At 39.9% G+C, this 19113-nt stretch overlaps 1 protein-coding gene across 1 annotated transcript in view; it reads right to left on the bottom strand.

Annotated features, from left to right (window-relative positions):
* Positions 1-19113, bottom strand: part of MLLT10 (MLLT10 histone lysine methyltransferase DOT1L cofactor) — a 292936-nt gene that overhangs the window by 31809 nt on the left and 242014 nt on the right. Inside the window, 1 exon segment of the mRNA XM_027776734.1 lies at positions 4405-4583. Within this exon segment, the coding sequence (XP_027632535.1) occupies positions 4405-4583 (179 nt within the window).

Genomic DNA, 19113 nt, shown 5'->3' with positions numbered 1-19113 from the left:
CTGTTCATTCTAATATGTGACTTAATAACAATAGTGACTGGGACCAGCAGGTGGCACGGTGGTTAAGGTGCTGGAATTTCCACATGGCTGACCGCGGTTCAATTCCTGAACCTGGCGGCTTGCTTTCTCACTCGTCTGTCTTTCTCTGGCAAAATTCATGTGAAGATAATAATAATAAATTAATTAAATAATTCATTAAAATAATAACAACAACAGTGACTGCTTGCACTACACATACACACGCACACATTAAAAATAACCTAATTCTGCACTTTCACAAATAGTGTTTACAGAAAATACAAAAACTGTGTACGTATTGATATTCTAGTATCAACAGATAAATAGCCTGGGGGCTGGCAGGTGGCATGGTGGTTAAGGGCGCTGGACTCCCACATGGTCGACTACCTGGCAGCTTGCTTTCTCACTTTCGCTCTCACTTTCACTCATTTTATCCCTCTCTGGTCAAATAAATAAAGTTAAATTTAAAAAACAGATAAATAGCCTGTAAAATACAAAGTATGCAACACACACAGCTCAAGTTTATTACAACTACTTAACTAGTTGTTTGCAATCAGACATTTGTCATTGTTACAATTTTCTCAAAACATAAAAAACTTACTTCTAGAGCTTTGGAAAAATTAAAATAAAATGATGAAGATTTACAAATAAAAGTTATATATTTCAGAAATCTTAAATTATTACCTTTGGGGAAGCGGGTAGTGGGTGGAGCTGGTGTGTGTATGTTTATGTGTACAACTTTGCCTATTAAGTATCATACTTATGGAACCACCAGATGGCATAATGTTACATTGTTGAACTTCTATGTAGTTAACTGTGGTTTGAGTCCTGAACCCAGCTGCTTAAAACTCACACCAGGTGTGTGTGCCCAAAATCCCAAGAAGAGAATGAAGGAGAAGGGGTTGCAGTGTGGCCATCCCTCCGGGGGTGGGGGAAGGGGTGGGGGGTGACTCCTTGCTTTCTGTCTGTCTCCCTGGCAAGTACATGTACCCTATAGCAAAAACCTCTCTTAAAAAAAAAAAAAAAAAAAAAAACAAGGGAACCAGCAGTTAGCATAACGGCTATGTTGCTGGACTCCCACGTAGTCGACCACGGTTCGCGTCCTGGATCTGGTGGCTTAAAACTCACGCCGGGCGCATGTGCGTGCATGCCCAAGATCCTGAGAGGAGAATGGAGGAGAAGGGATTGCGGCGTGACCATCCCCCCTGGGGGGTGATTTCTCGCTTTCTGTCTCTATGTCTCTGTCTGTCTGGCGAGCGCATACGCCCTATAACGAAAACCTCTCCAAAACAAACAAACAAACAAACAAACAAAAAACTATCGTATTTATAAGACTCAAGATAATTTTTCATATATGACTCTTGCTTTCAAAATATTCTTATAGAGTAGGTCACTATCAGGATACAGACCTACAGTGAGGCCAAATTAAACAAATTGAAAAGCCTACTTACTGACCACTATTTACAATATTTATGAACATTTCTCTCCCACTAAGAGGAGAACCATGTATAGCAGAGCACATTGTATTGTGCTGTGCAGATGTTGTGATTTTTACAAATTAGAGGCCTGTGGCAATCCTGTGTCAAGCCAGATTACTGGCCCCGTGTTTCCAACAGCATGTGCTCACTTTGTTTCTCTGTGTCACATTTTGGCAAATATTCACAATAATTCAAACTTTTTTTCATTATTATTTTGTATGTCACGGTGATTTGTAAACTTTGGTTACTATATAACTGTTTGGGGTCACCACAAACGGTGCCCATATAGAACAGTGATATGGCAATAGATTTTATCGACAAATATATGTTTTGATTGCCCCACCAACCAACTATTTCCCAATCTCTCTCCCTCTCCCTGGTGGTTCTATTCCCTGAGACACAATAATACTGAAAATATTTCAATTAATAACCCCACAATGGCCTCTTAAGTGCTCATGTAAAAGAATCTCAGGTCTGTCACATTATATCAGAAGTTAGAAATAATTAAGCTTAGTGACACCAGCAGTTAGTGTAATGGCTATGTTGCTGAACTCCCATGTAGTCGACTGCGGTTCGAGTCCCAGACCTGATAGCTTAAACTTATGCCGGGTGCATATGCGTGCATGCCCAAGATCCCAAGAGGAGAGTGGAGGAGAAGGGACTGCGGCATGGCCATCCCTCCCGGGGGGGCTTTCTCACTCTGTCTCTCTCTGTCTTTCTGGAGAGTGCACACGCCCTATAGCAAAAAAAAAAAAAAAAGAAAAAAGAAAAAAGAAAAACTCTCCAACAACAAAAAAAGAGAAAGAATTAAGCTTAGTGAGAAAGGCATGTGAAAGCCAAGACAGGTCAAAAGCTAGGCCTTTTGTACCAGTTACCCAAGTTATGAATGCAAAAGAAAAGTTCTTGAAGGAAATTAAGTGTTATTCCAGTGAGTATTTCTTTTGTTTGCTATAATGTGCATATGCTTACCAGAGGGAGAGAGAAGGGATGTGGGGGTGGGGGAAGAGAAAAAGAGATATATAGAGAGAGCAAGAGAGTGAGCACCTCCCTCGGGGATGGCCATACTGCAATCCCCTTTACTATCCCATTCTTCTCTTGGGATTTTGGGTGTGCAAACACGTGCTCAGCACATCTTTTCAAGCGCTTGCCAGGTCCAGGTCTCCAGCCACATAGTTGGCAGTTGGGACCCAGCTCCCTTAATCACTGCACCCCAGATGGCCCTTCCAGTGAGTATTTCTGTAATGTAATTTTTTCTTTTTCAATAATTATTTTACTCATCATTACTATTTTTTAATTTGACCAGAGAGACAGACAGAGAGAGAGAGAAAGAAAGTGAGGAAATAAGCTCCCAGGTCCAGGACTCAAACCACAGTCAGCCATGGGGGAGTCTAGTGCCTTAACCACCACGCCATCTCCCGGCCACACATGAAACAAAGAATCACCCTTGACAGGGTCTTATCACACTGTAATCTCTTTCTCTAGACCTCTAGCTCCTCAGGATCTGACTATAGGGATATGAACCTGGATTAGGCTCTATGGTGTTCAGCTTTGTGGGATACTTGCTTCACCACTGTGCCACATGGTTGTTTTATTTTCAGACACTGCTACAGACACCCCAATCTTCAGCAATTACCACTCTGGATCAATCAGTGAGTGGCCATCTACATTCAACAAGACCCTCCACATGCAAAAAGATAACTTGCTGAAAGATTACATGATTATTAATATTTTTTGAAATAAAGTATCGTTTAATTAAGTTATTGACATTGTCTTTTATTTTTAAAAAAGGTTTTGCTATAGGGTGTGTGCATTCACCTGAGAGGAAAAGTGAGAAATAATCCCCCAGTGGGGATGGCCACACCACAATCCCTTCTCTTCCATTCTCCTCTCAGGATTTTGTGCATGCACATTCACCAGCCTGGCATGATATTCAAGTTGCCTAGTCCAGGTCTCTGACTGCAGTCGGCCATGTAAGATTCCAGCACCTTAACCACTTATGCCACCTGCTGGCCTCAACCTACATTGTCTTTTGAGACATGTTATTTATTACACACACGATAGAAACAGTACAATATAAACATAACTATTACATGCATTGAGAAACCAACAATTTCAGATTGCTTTACTTTACTGCAGTAGTCTGGAACCGAATCACAGTATTTCTGAGGCACGCCTATAGCTCTTAAAAAGATCACTAATTCTTTATCCTATACTGTCCTATACACTGGTTTGTTAAAATTTGGACTACAGCTTTTCATTTATTATTTGTATGATTTTAAAAATTATAAAAGGAAATTTAGTAATCACAAAAGTCCAAACTTGGTTCATACTTTGTGAGTCCTATTTTTTTTTTTGGAGAGGTTTTTGCTGTAGGATACATGCGCTTGACGGAAAGACAGAGAGAGAGAGAGAGACAGAAAGCAAGAAATCACCCCCCAGGGGGGATGGCCACGCTGCAATCCTTTCTCCTCCATTCTCCTCTCGGGATCTTGGGTACGCACGCACACGCACCTGGCGTGAGTTTAAGTCACTGGGTCCAGGACTTGAACCATGGCTGACTACATGGGAAGTCCAACGACATAGCCATTACGCCAAGTGCTGGTCCCTGTGAGTCCTACTTTTATAAAGGAAGAATAAAGTTTCCCTAAAATTATTACTTTATATTAGGCTAAAATTAGAAACCTAAGAATTAAAGAGTTATTACTTGGTGCCCACAGATTCATTTGTCCTCTCTCAGGAATATAACATCAAGAAGTGTATACTATTCTCACTAACACATTAATACAAATTGAGGTATTTTGTAAATTCTACTAGAAGCCCTATTTCATTTGTCTATCCTTGAAACAAACTCACGTTAAAAAATGAAAAGCCCATCAACATGTTACTTTATGGCATCGTAGGAATTCACCTGAGTTGTAGTGACAGCAGGAGTGGTTGATGATGCAGCTGTGGGAGAGAGTGCTCCCACTTGTTGCAAATGCCCAGAAGACTGCTGAGGTAAATGGGAACTGGAGACAGGAGTACTAGATCCTGAGCCAGATACTACATTTGGAAATGATACTGCTACATCATTGCTGTTATAAATACCTGCAAGAAAAGGAATTTTATTTAAATATTTTATAACTTAGCACAGCCAACTTGTCAAAGATACACAGTCAATTAGAATACTCCCATTTCTTCCTGATACTCCCCCCCAATTATGAATTTTACTGTTGATATTTTTTAAAGTATGAGTAATTAAATGAATAAATACTGACGTTTTATAAAATACTTGTCTAAAAGAACCTGAATCATTCTTTATTTGGCAATAAAATAAAATAAATTAAAAGTTGTCTATAGTCAGGGACCACATCAGGAAGAGCTCTTTAAAAAAATACACTAAGGGCTTCAGAAATTCTTAAGAGCAACTAAAGGTTTCTTAAATAGGAAAATGAAACAATTCAGAGTTGCATAACAATTAACTGGTAAATCCTTCAAAATGCTAAGGCCCCCCAGAAATCACGACTGACAAGGTCTGAGATGGGAAGAGATCTTGTTCTAGAAAAGCTACCAATGTAGAAAATAAAATGGAATAAATCTAGACATAAAATTAAGAGAATAAAAGGGCTGAAGACATCAGAGGGACATGGCTGTGGGAATAAAGAACACGGGTAAATTCTAGACATAATTCAGGAGAGAGAGTAAACAGAACTTCAGTGGAAAAGGAGGGCGGTTAAGACTCAGCTCTATGACTCGGACTACTTTAGGAAACACAGGAGAGAAGATGGGAGAGTGGGGGAAAACATTTTCAGTAGCACCCTGGGGAGGGAGGAGCCAGAAAGAAGTGGAAAAGTGGATGGGAAAAGGAAGGGGAAAGAAAATTAGCATAAGTTAAAAGGAAACAATAAATTATAGACAAGGGAAAGAAGGAAGGAAAAAGGAGTTTTGTTTTCAAAAATGGGAATGAGGTTAAGGGAGCCAGATTCCACATGACTAACTGGTCAGAGTCCTGGTCCTAGAGGTTTGGAAAACATGCCAGGTGCATGCATATACATGCCCAAAATTCTGACATAATGAAGAACTGAAGGAGAAAGGATAAAGCAGGACCAAGTCCCACTGGGGGGTGCTTTCTAACTCTTATTCACACTCTGTTTCTGTGTGTATCTGCATGTCTGTCTATCTGTGTGTCTCTGTAACCTGTAAATGTCTCTGTGTCTGTCTCTCTCTCTCTCTGTATGTCCGTCTGTGTTTGTGTGTTTCTCTCTGACATGTAAGATGCCCTGTGGCAATTTTTCAAAAAATGTTTTTAAGGGGGCTGGCAGGTGGCATGGTAGTTAAGGGTACTGGGCTACTACATGGCTGACCACAGTTTGAGTCCCAGACCTGGTGGCTTGCTTTCTCACTTTCTCTCTTTCTCACTCTATCCCTCTCTGGTCAAATTAAAAATAAATAAATAAAGTTAAATAATTCTTTAACAAATGCTTTTTAATGCTGATAACAAAAAGCTTATAGAGGAGAGGCTTGTTACAGATAAAAGAATGAGACTGAACTATCTTTAAATCTGTAGTTTTCAACAAGAGATAATTTTACCCCAGAGAATACATTTTACAATGTCTGGAGACATTTTTAGTTGTTAAAACCAGGGGGTGGACCCAGCCATGGTAGCACTTACTGGATGCTGCTCTTTAGCAGGCTGAGGCCACACAGGAGGCTCAGGTTCAATACATGGCCCACTCTAAAAAGCCAGGCTACCAAAGCTAGGCCTAGCACCGGCTTCTGAGACAGAATTGGGTTCATATACTGGATCTCCCAACTATGTGATTTTAATTAAATTAGTCTTTTTGTTATAGTACATGTGGACTCAACAGTCGGGGGGGCTGGGAAGAGTGAGTGGTAGAAAACAAAGCACCCACCCAGGAGGTGTGACCATGCTACAATCTCTTAAATCATCTCCTCCATTTTCCTCTAGGGATTTCGGGGACACATGGCTGTGTGCTTTTCAAGCTGCTAGGGTCTGAGACTCAAACTGCAAATCAGTCACATGGGATCCAGCCATCTCAACCACCAGGTCACCTGGGTGACCCAATAAAAGGCTTTTTGTAAGAATTTGAGAATATCCATGTCAAGGTTCTAGCAATGCCTACCATACGGTAAGTTTTGACAGATGGCAGCTATTGTAATTTTAGAGTTAATGTTCTAATTAAAACTTAATCTCTGGGTTGGCTCTATGTCCTAATGGTTAAGGGAGCTGGATCCCACCTGGCTGACCACAATATGAATTCCGGCCCTGATGGCTTGAAAGGCACACTAGATGCATGTCTGCGTGACCCAAATCCCAACAAATGGAGAAACAGAGAAGAGACTGTAGCATGACTGTACCCCACTGGGGGTGGTGGGGTGAGAGTGCTTTCTCTAGCTCCCTCACCCTCTCTCTCTCTGGTCATGCATGTGCCCTCTAGCAATTAAACAAATGATGATGATGATGATGATGATGATGATCTTTAAGCCAGGAAATACACATAGCATTGTAATTGTCAGGTCCTCTAATACCCCTATTACACTGTGAAAGTTGTAATTACCATCCCTGTGAGCTTTAATATTACCTTGAAAAATACTGAAAAGCAAAACTGTGGAGATTGAGGATCTTCCATCATAAAACTTAAATTTTGTTATATATATATATATATTTTTTTTTATTATTTTTTTATTTTTTTGCTGGGGGCAGAGGTTTTTGCTATAGGGTGTATGCACTCACCAGAAAGACAGAGACAGAGAGAAAGTAAGAGAGAAACCACCCCCCAGGGGGGATGGTCATGCAGCAATCCCTTCTCCTCCATTCTCCTCTTAGGATCTTGGGCACGCCCGCAAACGCACCTGGCATGAGTTTAGACCACCGGGTCCAGGACTCGAACCGTGATCAACTACATGGGAGTCCAGCAACATAGCCATTATGCTAACTGCTGGTCCCGCTTTAACGTGTATTCAAATTACATAGCTAAAGTGCAATCAAATGATCCAGTGATCATACTCTGAAACTGTGTCTGGTACTCAGGCTACAACACAGTACGACAGATCAATTTTTTCCTCTCCTATCACAGCAGAAAAGATTAAAGTTCTCATTTTTTTAAAATGAGGATCACTGATTGCTCTCAACTTTCCCACTCCTTAGGTGTGACTGTACAGCTTCAACAGTTAGACCACTAGATCTTTCCTTGTAAGACAAAAAAAATCCTCCTCAGGGGCCAGCAGGTGGCAAAGAGGTTAAGGTGCTAGATTCCTACATGGCTGACTGCAGTTTGAGTCCTGAACCTGGAGGCTTGAAATTCACACTGGGCATGTGTGTGTGAATGCTCATAATTCCGAGTGGAAAATGGAGAAGGGACTGTGTAATGGAGATCTCCCCCCTTGGGAGGGTGCTTTGTTGTTTTTCTCTGTCTCTCTCTGGTGAGTGGACACATTCTATAGCAAAATATCTCAAAAAAAAAAAAAAGAATGCTTATCAAATTGTTCTGTTTCTACTTTCTGTTTAACATCACTCTATCTTTCACAAGTCACATACTGTTTTAACTCAAATCAAGGTAATATTCATTGAATTAAATAGAACTAAATCATATAATGCACAAGCTCTAGGAAATATCCTGAAATTCATCTATTTAGTTAAAATAAAGATGCAGAATGACACAAAAGCTGACAATGACATACATGTTCGTTCATTCATTCATTCATTCATCTATCAGACAAATTCTAAATAGCTACTAGAAAACAAGTGCTGTGTTAGAAGCAAAAAATAAATATAGTAGAGAACAGAACAAATAAGATCTCTGCTCTGCAGGAGTTTACAATTTAATTAGGAAGATAAACATTAAAATAAACACATGATATAAATTCCAACAAGTATTATGATGGAAAAGAAAAAGATCTCATGAGAGTGAAATTAGAAAACAAGAAAGACCTATTTGAAGAAATTTTAAGTCAAGATCTAAAGGTTAGGTATGTATTTTCTGTACAAAGATTAAGGAAGAAAAGTTTGCCCAAAAGCCCTTGGAAGAAAAAATAACTATATGGCTAAAAAACTGTAGATAGTGGTAGAAGACAAGACTGAAGAGAGGGGAAGGAACAGTTCTACAGGCACTGTAAGCCATGCAGTGGTGTCTGGAATTTGTGCTAAGATCAACAGGAAGAACCTAAAGGCAAAGAGCATGGACTTTCTCTTTAAAAAGTTCATCCCGGGGCCAGCAGGTGGCGTGATGGTTAAGGGCACTAGACTCCCACATGGCCAACTGCAGTTGAATCCTGGACCTGGTGACTTGTTTTCTCACTCACTCTGTCCCGCTCTGGTCAAATTTAAATAAATAAATAAATAACAAGTTAAATAAAGAAATTCTTTAAAAAAAAAAATTCATCCCTCTACTATGTAGCAAATGGATTGGAAAGGGGATGAGCAGAAACAGTTCTTTTAGGCAGCTACTCCACAATTTAGATAAAAAGTTATGTTCATCTAGATTAAGGTGTTAATTGTATTGAACATGGTGAAAGATGGATCTGAAGTGCATCTACTGAATAGTTACAATCATCTAAACTTGACAATAAAAGAATATTTGGTAGTGGGAACCAGAAGTTAGCGTAATGGCTATGTCGCTGAACTCCCACGTAGTCAACCGCAGTTCGTGTCCCAGACCCGGTGGCTTAAAACTCACACAGGGCGCGTGTGCGTGCGTGCCCAAGATCCCAAAAACGGAGGAGAAGGGGCTGCGGCATGACCATTCCCCCGGGGGGTGATTTCTCGCTTTCTGTCTCTATGTCTCTGTCTGTCTGTCTGGCAAGCGCACATGCCCTATAGCAAAAACCTCTCCAAAAAAAAAAATTAAATAAAATTTGGTAGATAGGGTAAGGAAAAGTATTATGAGTTAATTACAGCTTTCTGGTTAGTAATTTTTTAAAATTTTTAAACAATTATTTTATTTGTATTTATTTATTTTATTATTATTTTTTAAATGATACTCTGTGTATGTGTATATTTATATTTATATAAACATATACATTTTACTCAAATATGATCATAGTTCATGTATTTTTTTATAGCCTGCTTTTCTGCACCCAATAATGTTGTAGACATCTTTCATGTCCATAAATATATAAATAAGCCCCTCTCAATGCTGAAAAGGATTTCATTGTATTTATACTCTAAAAATTGCTTTTCAATTACTTAATTCTATATTGTTGACCATCTAGACTATTTCAGATAGTCTGGTTAGTAATTATAAGTGCCATTTACTTAGCTGGTAAAAACTGAAGCAGGAGGAATGAAAGTTTGTTAAAAGCTGACCTAGGATTAAGTTCAGAGGACCTCCCACATCTCAAGGATGGTTTATGGAAGAAAACAGATCAGTGAGGTACAAAAACTATGACTATGGTATCACTAAAGCCAAGAAGAGAGTTTGAAGGAAGGGGGGTACCTACTATTTCAAATGATGCTGAGAAATCTAGTTAACACACAGAATGAAAATGCCCATTGAAGGACCAGTAGGTAGCATGCTGGTTAAGGAGCTGGATTCCCACATGGCCAAGCACAGTTTCAGTCCCAGACCCAGCATCTTGAAAATCATCCAGGCACATGTGCGTATGTGCCCTAAATCCTGACAGGAGAATAGAGAAGCAATTGCCGCATGGTTACCCAACTAGGGATGTCAAGCACACATGCCCTTTGGTAAAAGCCTGTTTAAAAAAAAAAAAAAAAAGAAAGAAAAAGAAAAGCCTACTGGATTTGGAAACAGAGAGACAGATGGTGATCTTAGGAAGAGTAGTGTAGTATAAGTGTGAGCAGGAGTCAAGAGAGTTGACATCTACATTTTCATTAGTGTGTTCAATGCAATTACACAAAATTGATATATGACATAGAAGTATATCTGTCTTCTGCATGTTCACCAATCTAAGTTTGTGCTTACCAGTTCTGAAATGGCTAGGTCAAATCAATACCACATTGAATTGCTTATTCAGCAAAAGAACCACAGCAAATGATCAGGGCAGTAGTAAGGAATATTTAATTACATAAATGATTAAACCTGGTAAGTTATCCCCAAACCACATCCCAAGAGAATAAATATTGTTCTGTGGATGTTAATGTGTTGCAAAAGTTGTTTAAAAGTCCACATCTGGGACCAGCAGTTAGTGTAATGGCTGTGTCGCTGGACTCCCATGTAGTCGACCGCAGTTCGAGTCTCGGACCCGGTGGCTTAAACTCACGCCGGGCGCGTGTACATGTGTGCCCAAGATCCTGAGAGGAGAATGGAGGAGAAGGGATTACAGCATGGCCATCCCCTCTGGGGGGTGATTTCTCGCTTTCTATCTCTCTGTCTCTCTCTGTCTGGCGAGCGCACGTGCCCTATAGCAAAAACCTCTCCAAAAAAAAAAAAAAAAAGAGTCCACATCTGGCTCCCTGTTCAAATAACCAGTTTTCTGATCTCATCTATGAACTAAGAATGATATCAACGTTTCAGAGGATTGGTACAAGGATGAGCTAAAATATGCAAAGCATATACTAACAACAACATACGGTCTACCATACAGTAAGTACTTGCTAAACATTAGCTGTATTAAATATAAATACGAAGGAGGGACTATATTAAAATTATAAAAACTAAATAGGATAATGTGTATAACAATAGAAGCTTCCATTGTTTTTTGCGGGAACAGAGATTTTTTTGCCACAGGGCATGTGCACTCACCAGAAAGAGAAAGAGAAAGTGAGAAATCATACCTTGTGGAGATGGTCATGCTGCAATCTCTTTGCCTCCATTCTCCCCTAAGGACCCTGGGCCCACAAGCACAAGCACCTGGCATTAAGTATCAGGACACCAAGTTCAGGACTCGAATTGTGGTCCTCCATGTGGAAGTCCAATGCCCCAATCACCATGCCACCCATTGGTCCCAAGCTTCCATTGTTAAATTGCCTTAATGTCCCTTCCCTTTGACAAATAATGAAACACAACATTTTTCTGTTTCTCTTTCTAGACTGTGGAACATGTCTCCATACAATTAACGCATTTATTACTTGAGGAAGATAAAATGAAATTTAAGTTAGAATTTTTATCCCTGAGACTCTTGGCCATTCTGATGGAATACAGGTGTGCCTCAATCTTTTTTTCTTTTCTTTGAGAGATTTCTGCCATAGGGTGTGTATGCTTGCCAGAGAGACAGAGACAGAAAGACAGAAATTTAAAAAAAAAAAAAAAAATCATTCCCCCTTTCCCCAATGGCCACGCTGCAATCCCTTCTCTTCCATTCACTTCCTGGGAGTTGGGCACACACCCAGTGTGCTTCAAGCTGCTGGGGCCAGATACAAACCACAACTGGCCACCTGCTGGTCCCCACTCCTAAATCACTTTATTTTTTTATTTTTTATTTCTTTTGGAGAGGTTTTTGCTATAGGGTGCATACGCTCGCCGAAGAGACGGAGAGAGACAGAAAGAGAGAAATCACCCCCCAGGGGGGGATGGCCACGCTGCAATCCCTTCTCCGCCATTCTCCTCTCGGGATCTTGGGCACGCATGCACACATGCCCGATGTGAGTTTAAGCCACCAGATCCAGGACTTGAACCATGGTTGACTACATGGAAGTTCACTGACATAGCCACTATGCTAACTGCTGGTCCCCCTGAATCACTTTAGATAAGTATGAACTACTTCTTAAACTGCTCTATGTTGGGGCTGGCAGGTGGCATGGTAGTTAAGACCCTGGACTCCCAAATGGTTAACCACCGTTCAAGTCCTAGACCTAGCAGGTTTGCTTTCTCAGTATCCCTCCTCTCTTTCTTTCTCTCCCTAGTCAAACTGAGAGAAAATAATAAACAAATAAAATTAAATACACAATTCTTTTTTTAAAATGGCTCTAAGTTTACGTAAAGATGAACAACTTTACTGATTATGTATTGCTTTTGACATTACCTATGAAAATAACATATTCATCATTAAAAATTAGAACTAAATGGAAAACTTTTATAAAAGCTTACACACACTACTGATATTCTGGTACATTTTCACAAGCTTTTAGTATATAGTTCATGGTTTTCCTTTTGCCAATATAACTGTCTAAACTGAAGAAAGAATTTTTAATCCTTTTGTGTTTAAAATACATATTCTATTTCATTTTAAGAGACTTTAAATGCTTTAACATCACTGTCTTCACTAAATCAATGGAATATATTGCATCTTTAACCTCATTTCACAATATTCTACAAAATTTATGTGCCTCTTGGGCCAGTCAGGTGGCATGATGGTTACGGTGGATGGGTTCCACCTGGTCAACTGCATAGTTCAAGTCCTAGACTCGGTGGCTTGGAAAACACACCAGGCATGTGTATGTGTGCCCAACATCCCAAGAGGGGAATGGAGAAAGGATTACAGCATGGTCAATCTCCCTTTGGGGGTGTTCTCTCATTTTCCTCCTCTCTCTCCATCTTCCTCCCCCCCCTTCTCTGGCCACCTCTCCCCCCACAAGGGCATGTGTCCTATAGCAAATTAAGAGGAAAAAAAATTAAAAATGACAAAATGTGTCTCTTATGCCCAGACACAATGTAAAATGCTGAAGATACTACAAAAAAGACACTGTTCTTGCACTCATGAAGCTTAAAATAAGGTAAAGAACACAGATATTAAATAAATAATCAGGGGAACCAGTAGTTAGTGTAATGGCTATGTCGCTGGACTCCCACATAGTCGACCGCGGTTCGCATCCCGAACCCGGTGGCTTAAAACTCACACCGGGCACGTGTGCGTGCGTGCCCAAGATCCCGAGAGGAGAATGGAGGAGAAGGGATTGCGGTGTGACCATCTCCCCTGGGGGGTGATTTCTCGCTTTCTGTCTCTATGTCTCTCTCTGTCTGGCGAGCGCACGCGCCCTATAGGGAAAATCCCTGCCCACCCAAAAATAAATAAATAAATAATCATACAAATATTAGTGTTATGATGAAAAGGCACAATGTGCTATATGATAGATTATAAGGGGTATTTTACTGAAATTAGCAGTACAAAGTAGGTCTCCATGTAGAAGTAAAACACAAATTATATTGGGTCGTTGGAAAAGTCATGACTATTTTCCTATGCAAAAATTCGTCATGACTTTTCCAACAACTGAATCAAAAGAAGTCCTTAAAGACAATTTCTTTTGTTTTTATGTTCCCAAAATTCTTTTTTGCTGTGAGGGTGGGTATACTAACTGGAGAGCAACAGAGGACAAGGGCCATGAGAAAGTATCTCCTATGGGATTCAGTAATATGCAATCCCTTCTCCTCTATTTCTTCTTTGGGGATTTTAGGCCTGCATGTACATGAGCATGGCATGTTTTTCAAGCTACCAGATCCCGGACTTAAACTGTGCAGTCAACTATGTGGGATGTAGCTGCTTCAATCACCACACCATAGGGTGGTCCACCTTCCCAGTATTCTTTTTTTTTTTTTTGAGAGGTTTTTGCTATAGGGCACATGCACTTGCCAGAAAGAGAGACAAAGAGACAGAAAGTGAGAAATCAGCCCCCCCAGGGTGGATAGCCACATTGTAATCCCTTCTCTTCCATTCTCTTTTCAGGATCTTGGGCACGCATACACACACACCCGGCGTGAGTTTAAGCCACCAGGTCTAGGACTCAAACTGCAGTCGACTTCATGGGAGTCCAGAGACATAGCCATTACACCAACTGCTGGTTCACCTTCCCAATATTTTTATTCATTTGTTTTGTAAACAATGTACTACATTTCCTTAGGGAAGTAGCTCTCTTGTATTTTATATACTCCTGGTTCAGGGGTGAATGAACTGTTCTAGTCTAGACAAATGACCTCATCTGGGAATTCAAATCTTGGACATATACTCAAAAGGCCAGAAAACCAGCAGACATAAGTTAGCATAAGGGTAGATTATTAGGAGCCTCCTGATGAATTCTTAATTACCTAACCCTTAAAACTACCCTTATTTCTATGCTTCCAAAGGACTGGAATAAGGTTTTTACCCTTGAAATCTCTAAAATGACCACACATATTCAAAAACTTCTCTTTTTTTGCTTAAATTGGATAGAATTCATCTGTATGACTTAAATAAAACGAACCCTCAATAATACAGCCAGCATGGTAAAATATGCAAGGGAAAAGATCCTCGAAGAGGAAGCCAGAGAACAACTTGTGTATAACATTAGAGACCATAAGGACTTCTCATCTTAATGAAATGCCATTACAAAATTTTAACCAGAATTATGGATAGTTGTTATTGTTTTGTAGTCTTACCATAGGGCATGTAAGGTCACCAGAGAAGGGAAAGAGGAGGGGAGAAGAAAGAGAGCGAGTGCAAGAGACAGAGAACATGAGAAATCACATCTCAGTAGGGTAGCCACACTTCAAGCTAATCACATTAGAAAAAAATTAAAAGGTATTTTCAACAGGAATTCCTCAACAAATATAATCCTCAATCAAAAATGAAGACTGAAAAAATACCCACTGACTTGGCAATAAGAAAATCATCTGTGACCTGAGTACAGTGGCTTGAAATATCAGTGGAGAACTTCTGTTTCTACAATAAAGTAAACACTATAACCTTAAAACCCTCCTAATTAAAATGGGTCTTAAAAATGAATACCTGAGCCCAGAAGAAAGTGAGGGAAATCCTAAGGGATCAAAAATGAAGAGAAAGGCCAGGTGGGAGCTTGGTATGCTACTGGACCCACATGGGAAACATCGTAGGACCTCTTTGAAAGTGTTAGGCACATGTATATGTCCATGATCGGGGTCAGCTTAAAATAAGGATGGATTGCTGCTGAAGACTCTATTGTAGGTATCATGTCTCTCTCATAAAAGAAAAAAAATCACTTTTTTAAAAACCGAAGAAGAAACGTAACGCTTGAATCAGGCTGCCATAGAGTAGTCGCTAACATGAGCTTTGGTTTTAATGTCTATAAGAAAAAGAGATCTTGGACCTTTAGTGAAACTGATGACACACTATTTGTATAGCTTAGAATTTTAGAAGGCTACACTTTTAGTGGAAGAGAAGTAAACAAACAAAATTATACACACAAATCACAAAAAAGAAAACTCAAAACCACAACAAAAGGAAATAGGGAGAAAATAAATAAGCTTGTCCAATTTGGTCTATCCTCCGGACAGTGGGGGAAATCTGCCTTAAGAATTTATAGCCACAGCACTGTTGTTAAACAGGTCTGGGTAGAGGTCTGATAAATTCCAAATATTAACATAAGAAAAGGTTAGGTGACTAAGCAAACACAAAACTTCTCTGGAAATACATCCTCATCTCACAATCCAAAATGAGAACGATGACACAATCCCCAGGCTGGCAAACGAGCAGACACAAACATTTAGACCACCCTCCAAGAACCTTAGAAAATAGAAATGGCAAATAAAGATGATGAAATACTTTAAGAACCTAAGAAGAAGAATTTAAAAATGTGGGAAACGAACAGCACTCTGCATAAGAAAGAGAAACCTAGAGGAGCTGGCCCTGTTAGAATTCTAAAGATAGCCCCCCAAGTTTCCCATCCCAGTTATTCCATCAAACACTAATCTAGGTACTGCTGTGAAGGGACTTTGAAGATCAAACGAAAGTTACTGGTCAGCTGACCTTGAAAGAGGTAGATTATCCTGGATTATCCGAGTGGACCCGATGTAATCACGTGAGCCTTTAAAAACAGAAGAGGAAGGCAGAAGAGTCAGTGAGAGATGTAGTTAGAAGAGAAAGCAAGAGACACAGTAGAAGAGGAAGTCAGAGAGACTAAACGTGAGAGATTCAACTCACCTTGGCTGGCTCTAAGATATAAAGACATGCAAGTTTCTTTAAAAAAAAAAAAAAAAAGCCTCTAGGAATTAAGAGTACCCCACCCCCCTCACTCACTCTGACAGCCGGTAATAAAAGGGTGACCCTCTGTCCTACAACTGCAAAGAAAGAACTGGATTCTGCCAACAACCTTAATAATCTTGGAAGTAGTCTCTTTCTTCTCAGACACTAAGGATATGAATTCAGATAATCAACATCTTGATTTCAGCCCTCAAACCAAAAAACCAGCTAACCCAACCCAGATTTCTAACCTACTAATAAAATGTAATAAACAAAAGCTAATAAATGTGTGTGCATTTAAGCTGCTAAATTGTGATAATTTATTATGGCATCAACAGAAAACTATACTGGGCTAGCCAGTCGCCAGGTGGTTAAGGGAGTCAGAACACACATGGCAGACTATGTTGTATGAATCCTGGCTCCAGCAGCTTTAAAAACACCCCAGGTGCATGTTCACGTGTGCTAAAAATCCTGATAGGATAGAGAAAAACAGAAGAAAAGATTGTAGTGTGATCACAACCCACATGGGTGGGGGTGGTGCTTTCTCTCACTCTCTGGAAAGCATACACATATACTTGCAGAGCCAGAGAGTAAGGAAAGACTCAAAGAATATTGGAGCTATGCCCAACGGACAAGCATGGAGCCACCTCAAAAGGAGTCCCACTGGCTAAACTCTGAACATTTTGAGTATCCCAATAAATCATGAGTAATGGGCTACGACCCATACAAATCCATTAAGTCAATACTGGTATAAACTGAAAGTTTGCTGAAGAGCAGGATATTTACAGTGTCTGTTTTTTTCTATAAAATAGTAACTAATTATAAAGGGGAAAAGAACCTTTACACTATGTGTCACCTGATAATATGCAATGAAAAAATTGAAAATGAAATTTCTATGATATTCTGTCCTTCCCCAAAAATCTGACTCTCATAACAAAAAAAAAAAAAAAAAAAAAAAGGAAAAGAAAGAAAGAAAGAAAAGAAATCCAAAATGACTAGCCTATAGTCTTCAAAAATACTGAGATAGCTCTCAAAATCTGGATGGCAGTTGAAGACTATATGGAACTAATAGAGCAATGTTAATTTCCTGTTCTTGAAAGCTATATAGTGATTTTGTAAGATAAATGCCCTTGTTTGTAAGAAATACTTAGGACTGATAGGGCATTACAATAGCAACTTACTCTCAAATGGTTAGAAAAATAAAGTTCTACTTTACAATCATATGTTGTGTAGTAACAGGGATATGTTCTGAGCACTGTGTGCTTCGGCAGTTTTGCTGCTATGTGAACACCATAGAGAACACTTACACAATCTGAGTGGCACAGCCTACTACATCCTTAGGCTATATGCTGTGGCCTTCTGCTCCCAGGCTACGAACCTGTACGGCCAAACAGTGTATGTAGGCAGCTGTTAACACTATGGTAAGTATTTGTGTATCTAAATACATCTAAACATAGAAATATGGCATAAAAGAAAAGATGACACGCCATTATATGGTCACTTACGTAAATGGCGCTTACGACACAGAAGGATGCCCTGGGAGTCACTGTGTGAGTGGTCAGTGAATACGAGGGCCATTACTGTACACTACTATAGATTTTTATAAACACTATATTCAGGACACACTAGGTTTCTTTTCAAAAATTTCTGTTCAGTAATAAATTAACTGTTGTTCACTGTAACTTTTTGACTTTATAAACGTTTTAACTGGCCTCATGGTCAAGGGAGCTTAGATCTCATGTGGCAGACTATAGTGGGAATGCCAGCCCTGCCAGGCACATGCGTATGTATGCCCCAAAATCCAACAAAATGGAAAAATAGAGAAGGGATTGTGGCATGATTATATACCCTATTGAGGGCTGTTTTCCCTCCCTCCCTCCCTCCCTCCCTCCCTCTCTATGTTTCTCACTGGCAAGCTCACATGCCCTCTGACAATTAAGAAGGAAAAACAAAGTGAAACTTTAAATTTTTCAAACTTTTTGACTCTTACATAATAGCTTAGTTTAAAACATAAACACTTAAAATATAAACACATTGGGAGCCAGCAGATGGCATGGTAGTTAAGGCATTGGATTCCCACATGGCCAACTCTGGTTTAAGTCCCAGACATGGTAGCTTGAAAATCTTGCTGGGTACGTGGTACATGTGTGCCCAAAAATCCCAAGTAGAGAACAGAGGAGAAGGGATTGCAGTACAGCCATCTCACTTTCCCTCTCTCTGTCTCACTCTGGCAAGTGTGCATGTCCTATGACAACAATCTTTAAAAAAAATAAATAGGCACACTATGCAATTGTACAGAATGTTTTCTTGGGCCAGCCCTATAGCATAGTGGTTTTAAGATTAGTGCACTGGGAGTTAGGTGGAACCTACATGGCCAACCATAGTTTGAATCTTGTCCCTGGCAGCTTAGAAAAGCATACTCTGTGTGTGTGTGTGTGTGTGTGTGTGTGTGCGTGTGTCCATCCCAAACTCTGACAAGACAGAGAAATGGAGGAAAGCAGGACTGTTGCTTAAGTACACCCCAGTTGGGAGGGGGGGAAGTGCTTTTCTTCTCTCTGTAAAGTGCACATACCCTCCGATAATTACAGAAAATATTTTCTTTCCTTATATCTATATTTTTAGCCTTTTTTCCTGCTTTTAAAATTACTTTCATTTTTATACTTTTTCTACTTCTATGTTAAAAATTCAGACAAACGGGAACCAGCAGTTAGCGTAATGGCTATGTCGCTGGATTCCCATGTAGTCGACCGCGGTTCGCGTCCCGGACCCAGTGGCTTAAAACTCACGCTGGGCGCGTGTGCGTGTGTGC

Source organism: Tupaia chinensis, unplaced genomic scaffold (assembly GCF_000334495.1).
Source record: "Tupaia chinensis unplaced genomic scaffold, TupChi_1.0 Scaffold000060_1, whole genome shotgun sequence".
Classification (NCBI taxonomy): domain Eukaryota; kingdom Metazoa; phylum Chordata; class Mammalia; order Scandentia; family Tupaiidae; genus Tupaia; species Tupaia belangeri.
The sequence above is the reverse complement of the archived record's forward strand: the minus strand, read 5'-3'. Positions and strand labels throughout refer to the sequence as shown.